The sequence below is a fragment of the Nyctibius grandis genome, chromosome 13 (assembly GCF_013368605.1).
Source record: "Nyctibius grandis isolate bNycGra1 chromosome 13, bNycGra1.pri, whole genome shotgun sequence".
Classification (NCBI taxonomy): domain Eukaryota; kingdom Metazoa; phylum Chordata; class Aves; order Nyctibiiformes; family Nyctibiidae; genus Nyctibius; species Nyctibius grandis.
The window spans coordinates 8,740,155-8,751,535 of record NC_090670.1 but is presented as its reverse complement, the minus strand read 5'-3'; the positions used below and the strand labels follow the sequence as shown (position 1 = coordinate 8,751,535).

At 44.5% G+C, this 11,381-nt stretch overlaps 1 protein-coding gene across 1 annotated transcript; it reads right to left on the bottom strand.

Annotated features, from left to right (window-relative positions):
* Window positions 1-259: 259 nt before the first annotated feature.
* RAP2C (RAP2C, member of RAS oncogene family) lies at window positions 260-10,274 on the bottom strand. The gene is made up of 4 exons (XM_068411984.1): window positions 10,210-10,274; window positions 9,728-10,137; window positions 7,609-7,928; window positions 260-2,750 (listed from the first exon to the last, which is right to left on the bottom strand). The coding sequence occupies exons 2-3, from the start codon at window positions 9,998-10,000 to the stop codon at window positions 7,650-7,652; spliced, it is 552 nt and encodes a 183-aa protein (XP_068268085.1). The 5' UTR covers window positions 10,001-10,137; window positions 10,210-10,274; the 3' UTR covers window positions 260-2,750; window positions 7,609-7,649.
* Window positions 10,275-11,381: the final 1,107 nt, after the last annotated feature.

The following is an 11,381-nucleotide window of genomic DNA, read 5'->3' as shown; positions in this document are numbered from 1 at the left end:
CCTTGCACAGGAAGATTAATGCATGGCCCTTGCTCCCCATCCTCTCTACTCAGAGCACCTGAGACTTAGCTTTACACCCACTCTAGGCATAGTTGTACACCCAGTTTCCCCTGAGCCGGAAGGAGTAATTCATGACAATTCAGATGTGGTTACTATGTTTAGAAAAAAAAAAAAAAAAAAAAAAGCAGCAGCTTGCCACTTCAGCCCACTTTAGAAGAAGAAACTGAACACAGACTAGTCACCCCAGTTTGGTAATACAGGTATCTATTTTATTAAAAAAGTTACAAACAGGTGGACTGTAGGGTTGTCTTACAAAATGACAAGAATGAATTCTACTGGAAAAAACTTTTTACAAAGCATTATAGGTAATTGTTCCATTTTTGCACTTGTTATTCCAGATTTCACCTATCACTGATAAAGATACAGTACATTAGATACATGATGTTAGGTTACATTTTTATTTGTAGAGCCCTACTGCAGTGATTTGAACAACTCCTAAACAGATGCCATAGTAAAGACAATACATATTGCATTTATTATTAGCTTCTTACTCTAATAAGCAACTTCACATGCAATCTATTGAGGAAGCCTAAAATAACTTTTGGTCCCTTTTTCCCCCCAAAGTGTGCTGAAGAAACCATCTCTCGTTTTCCCAGTCCTGTCACTCTAAGCTAGTTCAAGTTTTTAAAGGGTTTTTTTTCTTTTTTTCTTTTTGTTTTGCGCTGAGGTCAATGAAAATGAACACTGGTTTGATAACTACCCATAGGAATGAACAACAGATTAATATTAACCAACTTTTTCCCCCTTAGACAAAGGAAAACTAAGATCTTTACGAGTTATTTTTATTTCCTATTACTTCCTTACAACCTACAAAAAAGATGAACAACCACCACTTGAAAAAAAAAATCTACTTTGAATACAAGGTTTGGTTTAATTCTGATATTAAAGTGCAAACCTAAGTATTAGCCTCAGCCTGTTTATAAAGTTTGTACAAACAGGGGGAAAAAAAAAAAATTCAAGTAACCCCACAGGAAAAAAAAAAAAAAATCAGGTGTTTTGATACCCAAGCAGAAAACCTGGTGTCCTCTTCTTTTCAGGATTCAAATTCAACACTGAATGTAGACTCAGAATCTTTATTTCTGCTAACACTGTAAAGTCAGCCTGCAGTACTACCAATAAAACACATTAAGGTTATGATACTGTACCGGTGATCTTTTATTGTTTTAAATGCCATCATCCACAATATAATTCGTGAGTTTTCAACTGCTTAACCTCATATATCCATCACTGCTTTTACTGGAGCTTTTCTCGAAGTTATTTAACTATTACAGGGAAAAAAAATGTACATTTCTAGAAGCACGTTCAAATGACTAAAGCTGGGCTCCTAAAAACCTAGAACTTTGGTGCAGTAGGTGAGCTGCAGTTATTAAATTTCTGCAAAAAAAATTTACACATTTTAAACCACTGCTAGAAAAAGCTCTCATGTATGCAAGATGTTAATAAAACCGAACAAAAAGATTTCATCTGTTCTTTGTACATTTTCATTCTGCTCTTTATACCTGTGTTATTGTTAAAATTTTCAAGTATTCAGAGAAAATGTTGATCAGGTAAACAATAAGGAAGGCAATGGCTGTTTAAAGCACGCTTGCAGTTAGTATCACTGAAACCTGGTGCTTTTCCCCTTGTTACACCAACTTGTCTCTAATATTAAACTTGTTTATTGGGAAAAAAAAACAACCAAACAAACAAACTAAAAAGCAACTTGTGACAGTGCAAGAAAAACTTCAACAAATATTGCTTTAAAATACTATTCAGAAAGACAAATATTAGGAACTATAAAACGTAAAGTGATCTTATTTGCATTAGATTTACATGTGCAGAGGTCTACTAGATGTCTCTTAATGTGCCAGGCAAAGCTGAGCTGACTGACGAGGCATACAGCCCATTTTGAAGGATACATTATCCCTTTTCAAAGGCATAAGAAGCTATTTGTAAACAAGCAAGTTCAGAAACTCAGTAGAAGGAAAAGCGTGCTGCCATTTTTCAATGCTACAATTATCATTTTTGATTAAATGAGTTTAAGAAACCCATGACTGCAAGAAAAGAAACAGCTGGAGACTTTACATCTCATTCCGAGTAATCCCTATTGTCAAATCGGACCAGTTACAAACACAATATCACAGCTACATTTGCCAAGTAAAGGGATACTACATCCATACAACAGAGGTGCCTTCAGTATCTTTTCAGGACACTGTCACACGTAAACAAAAAGTCTCAAAAAATGACCAACTACATTGTATGAGAAAACTTTGCAAATAGAAGTAAGCACTGATGCGAGGTAATATACAGGAGTAACCATTTGTTTAAGGCTCAATTTATTCTCCATTAAAACTCTCTTCTTTCAAAAGGCATTGAGTAGGTAATACTGAGTTTAAGTATTTAATAAATACAGTTCAGAAATTGATTAAAGAAATCAATTAAAATACTAAAAATGAACTCTTGCATATTAGCCATTATATGAACTTAGAAAGCTATAAAAGAACTGATAGATAAAGAACAGATTTTCAAACTTATGGTAAACATGCTAAGCATTCTGATTAAGGTGTGTGGATCCTGGAGGCCACCAACCTTATGCACTTAGATGTATGGCAATGTGCTGTAATAGAGACAGGTTTACCAAGGCTCAGCTCTGCAACCTGGGCTGAAAGTTCTCCAAAGCAGCATCTGTGCAAGTTTCCTCTGAGTTTTATCTGCAATTTAAACAAAATAACTAATGAAAGCCATATTCAATACACATTCAAAGTGAACTCAGCTTCTCCCAGTGCGGAACAGCTAGTTTTCCATACTGAGCCCCAAAGCACTGCTTTACACAGGGACATAACAACTTACTGCTATGAACTTTGTAACAACTGCACTGTGGGATACTAAATTGCTCCTGAAGATCTGAAACAGGTAGGAAATTTAAGTTCCCTACAGCGATACATGCACTAGGCTTTGCACTGGTGGTGAGCAGGTACCACATCACACAGTAACATGAAGCAGTAGCATTTTGCACAAGTTCTGGAAACAGGTAGATGAGCCCACGAATTCAGTTTTGACATCTGAGTTCTCAGCATTCAGATCCTCTAAATTACTACTAAAAAGAAATCCCTTCTCATTCATCAGATTTAGCCTCAGCAGGGACAGAACTGCATGCCACTGTTCTTGATCAAGCACACAAATATAAGTAGTGTTACCAATGTGACCAATACATCTTTGTATTTCTGAAAACTTGCCTGCACTTCACAAGATTTATCTGCAGATACCCTGAAAGACTCGGTCAAAGCTCAAAGTCTGTAGAAACCTGTCCTTCAAATGCACATGCATGTACTTCATTGAAGCCTGATGCTTGGCTTTTCAGGGATTTTGATGAGTCTTTTCTATTCTTGAAGTCATTTCTTCGTAGGAGTCAGGACCTTACGTTTCCTACTGTACCGTTTTTCAGCTGTTGATTTGCTCTCAATTAAGTTTGTGCTCTGACATATTCAGGGTTCCCCTTCTTGCCTAACAGCTAGTCACCCCCGACATTCAAGAGCAGTTGCCCCCGACAGGAGCAAACAGCCAGGTTTTCCTTGCTTGCTTGTTTGTCTTCCAGCTAACAGTAATTCTCACCCAGTCTGGTGAGCACATGTGCCCCCACACACTGTGGCTGGTCCGGGAGTTTTAGATGAAGAGGTCAACACTGCAAACAAACATTTACCTTTTAATGGGGATGGATCAGACCTGCTTAATAGGTGTTTTATCTTTGCTTAGAGCACAGGAGAGGCAAACCATTTACAGTGCAGCTCCTCCTCATACCAGAGTTTAAATCCACCCCAAAATTTCACCTAAATCCAGCATCCAGTGCTGTGGCCAGCAAAGAATTACTGGGGATAGTAAGAACAGAGAAAGCAAGTAATGGTATTTTCCTCCACATGCTCTTTCAGCAACCCTATATTTGCAGGTTAGGGACCTCCCAATTCAGATTTGTCATCTTTCCATTTAACTTGTGCTTAGTGACTACAACTAGCACGATATAGTACCTTATCTGACTTCATTTGCCCATGAAATTTCTATAGCACTTTCTAGTCTCTTCTATGAGCAGGCAGGACAGAAGATGTCAGACAACCTAGTAGGATGGATTTGGCTGTGTTGCATAGCCACACAGACCAGAAGACAGTATACTTTCAGTTTTTATTCCGAGAGAATAGTACTCTTCCTTCAGTGCTTGCTAATATCAGTGACTCATGAATGGAGGGGACAGAAATCACTAATCAGCATCAGTCTTTCACCCCGATATTAAGGTGTTCTCAATCCGACCAGTACCTCTACAGAAAACCTTTAACACACCAGCACTGTAACAGGTGCCATATGTTACAGAAGATGTAAAATACGAAACACTATCACACTGAAAACTCAAGAGAAATACTAAAGCAAGGAACAGAGAGTGGCTACTGGAAATCTCCCATCTCTGAAAGCAATAATGAAATGACAGAAGACCACTGCAGAAGCAGGAAAGGGGAGTGGGGGAAAACAGGATGCAAGAACAACGCACATTTTTAAAAAGAACTATGGGTAATCCCGATTCTGTAGTTATGTTCCATCTTTCATTTCACCCAAGGTGGGTGACTGGAACAGTAATTCAAGCAAGTGCTACTCAGAAATGTCATGAAAGAACCTACACATCATCATACTTGACAGATATGTTGAGGTATCAGTACCAAAAATAGGTAATTGGTACCTGCTAGTTAAAACTGACACTGAAACAGCCTTAGATAAAACCAGGTCCAGCACATAATCCACCCCCCACCCCTCCCATTGGTTTCTCCATCAGAACTGCAGAGACACAAACTGTTCCTACGTACTTCGTTCTGAAATGACTCAGTCCTAAGTCCCAGACACAGACAGGCAAGAGAACTCCAAGGTGATGAAGATTATGCTAGGACACAGCTATAGCTCAAGCCCACTTTCTAAACACAGGTTTTCAGACAGCTGGTGCCACTTCCTCAGTGTCACTTTACCTAGGAGGGGTCACTGCTAAAGCCGACATTTGAGAATCAGCAATTGTTCCCTGGATCACAGATAAGCAGAAGAATTACACAGCTGATTACAGCTATCACAAGACACCATCAGCAGCTCTCCTACACTAGAGCACATCAGACAGAAATTAGCAGGCGGCAAAGGCTTATCATAAAGTTAATGACATCCTACACCTACTCAAATCAAAGAACAAGGATAGAGTGGGAGCCAGGAAAAAGAAAATATCCCTAAAGTGTGAGGTTGAAATAAAAGATAGGGAACATGAAGCCTGTGGAGAGCCAGGACTAGTAATAGAAGTTCCAGATATGGTGAGATCTGGATTGAATATGAAGCTGCTTAGAAAGGAAAGACTTGTTTGGCACAGGTGAAAAGACTACACTGGGCACAAGCAGCATCTCCTAGAAGCAAGGAAGTATTTTGCTGCTAGAGGCTTGATGTGACATTATGAGCTAGGCAGAATGAAGGAGAGGAAATCTGTATTACAGAAGCTTAGTATCCCCTATCTCAAGAGATCACAAAGACACAAGAATACAGATGTTTTTTCCGAAGCAAGAGCATGCTTTGCTTAGGAAACTCATCAAATCTAGGCATAGGTTAGGACTGAAAGGAATAACATACAGCACCTTTAAGATGAAACTTGATATTCAATGCTAAATCCAGAACCCACCAGGTTACGAAGAAGCCTCCCTTAGAAGTAACCAATTCTGGAAGTATAAATTTCACGGATAAAAGGCCTGATTTTGTCAAGAGTTGAAGACAGCAACCTGTACAAGATGAACCACTAGTAACTGAGGGCATTTCTGTAACCTTTGGCATGATACTTTAAGTCCAGATACTCTTATTTGTGAGGCTGCCTTAGAACTAGCTGAAACTTTGTATTACTGTAAATGACTCAAGATACTAACCCTGTAAGCACTCAGTTAACAAAGCTGTAATTCCTTTGATTTACTCCTTCCTATAACCCTACAAGGTTCTGCAGGTGTTAGGGATTAGCGTACAAGGAAAGACTTCATTTGTGTTTTTCTCTGCTCTAATACAAGCAGTTTGCTCACCTTTCAGCAAGCAAATCTTGAACTTACACACACCTCTTACACAGTGACAGCAGCCTTTCCTTACTTCACAGCACTGGAGATAAAAACATCGTGTATTATCTTTAGTATGACAGCGTTAGGGTCATGAGTATATCAAATTTTACATTCACAAAGCACTTGATAACAATCTCAAAGACAAGCTTTGAGACTTCACTCTCTGACCTTGCACTCAAGATTAAAGAGGATACATAGTCCAAAGCTTCCAGTAATAACCTATTTTCCCTCGTCACTCGGACACAAAAAGCTCCTTTGACTCAAGCAAGAGTTACTAACACGGCAGTCAGAGCCTCAGCCTCAGCCGGTGCAGCTGTCAAGAGGGGCAGTTCTTTCCCGTGAATTTTCATGTCCTTCCTCATCCCTGCTCTTGCCCTCAGAGATCCCATCAAGCTGTTTGCCAAGACAGGTCCAACAGACAACAGAAGGGCTGAAGGACCAGCTGGCTGCACGCAGAGTGTACCAATGATGTAGAAGAGCCCTTTTCAGTAACATCGATTCAAGCCAATGGTGAAACTAGACCTGCAAGGGCTATGAGGAAAAACAAGGGCAGGGGGAGCCCAGAACCACCTCGCACAGGAGTAACGGCGCTGCTGCGTGCAGGGGAGGAGCAGATCCATTTACACAAGCAGGTGAAAAAGGTACAGAAAAAGACCACCACATGTGTGAAGGGCCAAGAGCAGCTATCCTTGTGGAAAAAAATAAAAATCAAAGCAATACCCGAGAGAGGGGAAGCTTTATTAGAGGCCCCTCTGAACACTGCACTCTTGCCACACCTCTTATGAGTCACTGGGAAAGAGTCGTGCATTGAGAAGCCATTTTAGAGTGTATTCTCTGCTCTGGAGATTTTAGATGAAGAGTACTTCGCACACATCCTTGACTAGCACACACGGGCTTCAAGCCTCTCCTCACAGCTCAGGGTGGTTCTCTTTTAAACTTATTTCACTAATAATGCAGAAACGTATACTAAGTACATTCACTTTCTGTACCATAGTTTGTTTTTTTTCAAAAGAAGCTCAAAGTCTTCTCAGCAAAACTATTGGGAAACTTGGTCACAATAATCCCATTGAACTCCAAGGTAATTCCCATTACCTGAAAATAATTCAGATACCAACTATAACCAATAACAAAACCCACTGCAACATCACAAAAAATTATTAAGGATAAGGTAATGTCAAATACAGCACTGACAGTCAAAACAGAGATGATGAGATCATATAATTTGTCTCATTGTAAAATTACTGCAACTAAATGCAATGTTCCCTGACTAACCCTACTGAAGTTAATGCAAGAAGTCCATTTGACTCAAGTAATCATGCGTAACCGAACGCACAAGCTTCCATCTCCTTTGGAGGAAGGACACCTCCAGGTTAGAATACTTGATTTCAGACTCCCCGTGACACTTTATCTTCTTACTTAAGCAGCATGCTTATACACTTCAATCAGTTATGACTGTTCTACCAACCTGCTCTGTATGGCCATGATTGAGGTTTTTCTTATTTTCTCTCACTGGACGATGCAAGTTGTACAACACTGGTCTTGTTTTTCAGGCAGGGAGGCATAGTTCATTTGCCTGACGATCTCAGCAAACAGTTCATCCACCATTGTTTTGCTCTTGGCTGATGTCTCCATGAAGGGACAGCCCCACTCCTGAGCCAGGGCTCTGCCTTCTGCAGATAAGACCTCCCTCTCCGATTCCAGATCCACTTTATTCCCCACTAGGATCAGAGGAACTTTCTCGTATCTCTTCACCCGGACAATCTGGTCTCTCATAGGCTTGATGTCCTGATCAAACAATCCAACTGGTTAGTACGTGTAAGTAATCACATGAAATTGCTATATAACCACTACAGAAGCACATTTTAATAACCCTCACATGCAACTGAGCATTCAAAATACATCAGAAGCCTTCTTAAATTCATGCGGATCTAGAACTTGGAGGAAGTTCACTACCCATCTTTAACAGAAGGGTTTTTTAAAATTATTTTATATAAATGCATACACATTTTATAAAACACATGCATATATACAAATAGAAAGTGACCAAGAGAGACTTTTGGTTCAGCCAGAGTATACAGTATAGCTGCTTTGAAAGGTGATTTCAGTTTTCTGAAAAAATTGTCTCAAGTCTGACTACCTGTACCATTAGCAGGGGCATGCCATTACACAATCATTTAGGAAGCCTGTGTTTAGTTTACAACTTGAGAAAGGTAGTAATTTAAATAAAGTCTTCTCACTTCTGGCATGCTTAGAATAATTCATTGTGAACACACTTAATCACATGTAAGTAACCAAATTAGATGCTGTAAAGAGATTTTATTACCTAGAGATGCATTTATTCAAGTCTGAGCTAACATGGGCAGTTTACACCTGAAAGTCTGAGTCAGCCTCCTCTGCCTCCTGAGTGTTTTAAGTTACTATCAGCACTACTAAGTTCTACAAATTCTTGCATAGTTCTGAGACAAAGCAAGTTAAGCTTTTGAAGTTACCACTGTGTAAAAGAACTGCAGAGAGTGGTTTACACCTACAGGCTTCAGAGTAAACATGCTCTAGACAGACTAGAATAATTAAGTATTAACAGGGTGGATTACTAACTGTATGCCCATTCCTCAAGTCCAGTCCCCAAAATCAGCGAAAACAATGGGAGAAGCATCCCAATGTCATTGCTGTTGTTTTCCAAAGCAAGCAGGCCTTCAGCTTGTACTCAGGATACACAGAGGCCTCTGCTAAGATAAAGTTTAGCCTTCAGCAGAAGCAAACATACTGCTTCAGTGGGGGTGTGCAAGGTTTTGCCAAGCAGCTGGAATACACCCAACTCATCAACTGAAGCCAACGCAGTAGCTGCAAATCCCTCTGCCGCATGCAGTGCTGCTAAACCCACTTACTCCCCACAAATAAAGCCTCATTTCTAGAGGCAGCTTGGACCAGTTAATGGCTGAGATATTTCCAGTTTTTTGGAGAGTTTTAATAGTAGAAATGAAATCCAGACCCGTAAATTGTCACACATGGCTTGCTTCTCCTCCTCTGTACACCACCTACGCTGTGAAAGCATCGAGCTTATGCTGGACAGGAATATATTTTGGGGGGAGGGGGCGGAAAATAGCAGCTTACTTAACAAGTCACAACTGCAAAAGAGTAAGACTCTCTTCAAGATCAACTGAAGACACACGTCTTTTAAGAAGAAGAGGGAAAAGAAAAAGGGGAAGTCTCAATGTTAATATCGAGTGATTTCTTCATAAAAGGGGATTGCCAAAAGACTTCTATGGGGGAAGTGTGAGCGGGTCATTGTTCTCCAACGCTGCGTGGGATTTAACAATGGTGGCAGCCTGATAAGTACCTGCAAAGCAAGCAGTTTTCCATCAGGAAGCAGGGCTGGTAAATGCACTTCCAAGCGGGGCATTTTCACTTTTGCCCCTTCAGAGATAAAGAGCTTATACGCACACACAGTTAACCCTAAAACTTCCTTCTCCACCCAGCGTCTTCCCCGGGGCAGGAACGGCTGCGGCCCAAAGAGGGATGCCGGGGCCAGCCGCCTCCCCGCCCCACCGAGCTGCCGCCCCCGCCCAGGGCCCGGGCGAGGTTACCTGGAAGGACTGCTGGTTGACCAGGCTGTAGACGAGGATGAAACCCTGCCCGTTTTTGATGTAGAGATCGCGCATGGAGGCGAACTGCTCGGTACCCGCCGTGTCGAGGATCTCCAGCACCGAGGGGGACGAGTCCACCTCGATCTCCTTGCGGTAGAAGTCCTCAATGGTGGGGTCGTACTTCTCGATGAAGGTCCCGGTGACGAACTGCACCGTCAGGGCGGACTTCCCCACCCCCCCACTGCCCAGCACCACCACCTTGTACTCCCGCATCGGGCCCCGCAGCCGCTCGCCACTCCCCCGCCGGGCCCGCCGCCGCGGGCCAGGCCTAGGGCAGGCGGCAGCGCGGCCCTCGCATAGCCCCGGCCCGCCTGAGGAGAAGGGCGAGGCCCCGCTGCTCCCGCGCCGCCCTGATGGGGAGAGACAGCCGTTAGGGCCCGGCCGGGCTCGGCCCCGCCGCCGCCCGCCGCCGCGCTCCTTACCGCCGCGCCTCACTCCATCGCGCCGCGCCTCAGCCGCGGGAACCGCCCGGCAGCGGCCGCCCCCGCCCGGAAGGGTTATGCTGCGGCACCCGGAGGCGCGCCCCTCCCCGCCGCTCTTCCTGTCACTTCCGGCAGCGCAGGTCGGGCACGCCCCGCGACGTGCTGCGTCACCGCCCGCGCTAACAGGGCCCGGACGCTTTATGCGGCGGAGACGTGCCGCGGGGGGGTCAGGTTTGAGCGTGGCACCGAGGCAGCCCCACCGACTCCGGTCGTGGGGGGACGGATTTGCGTGTGGCACCGAGGCGTCCTCCTGGGTGGGACTCCACGCCAACATGGCGGCTGCCAGCAGGGAGCCCTGCCCGGGCCTGGGGGCAGGAGGTACCCGGGCAGGCTGTCCCCGAGCTGTGCGGCCACACACGCTTCCTCGGTGTCCCCTCACGCCAGGCCCGGGAGGGCCGGACGAGCCCGCGGGGTGAGCGCAGGTCCCGCGGACGATCGGGCCCGGTTCAGCCGCCTGCTGTGAGGCCGAGCTGCTCCCGGGCTCCGGCGGCACCGGAGCGTTATTGGAGCCTTCCTGCATGTAAATAATGCTTAATCACGGCAAAAGTTACACAAAAAGACAGTTTTCTTTATGCTCGGCACGCACTGACTTGAGAAAAACTGAGCGCCCGGCCGGGAAGAGGCCTCCTGGCTTTGCTGATGAGGAGGGCGGGGGGCGAGGCGGGGTGCGGCCCTGCGGGGAAGGGGAGATGGCCTGGGGCACCGGCAGCGACCGGCGGGGAGGGCAGAGGGAGAAAGGACACCGTCATCGTGATTTTACGTGCCTGAAAGCGTCCTGTAGATAATGTGGGCTTATAAAAGACGTTCTCTGCTTAGAAGCTTTGTCCAGCAAGGCGCCAGGTCTCACAGCGTGGCTGTCGCGTACTTTCGCAGAGGCTTGGGGCTCTTTCTTCCTGTTTTCTTTCCCTCGGAGCCCTTTGCATGAAAAGCCTCCCAGAACCGGCACTAACTCTTCCAAACAACGAGTGTGTGGTGGCTGCGGGATGCTCGGTCGCGTGGGTGGCTTCATCCCTGCTGCCGGCCGACAGCAGGTGTCAGCAAGGGACCGAATGCAGGAGCAGAACCCCAGGCTGCCGGGGTGAGCTCCGGGAAGCGGCGGCGTCTGGACCCAC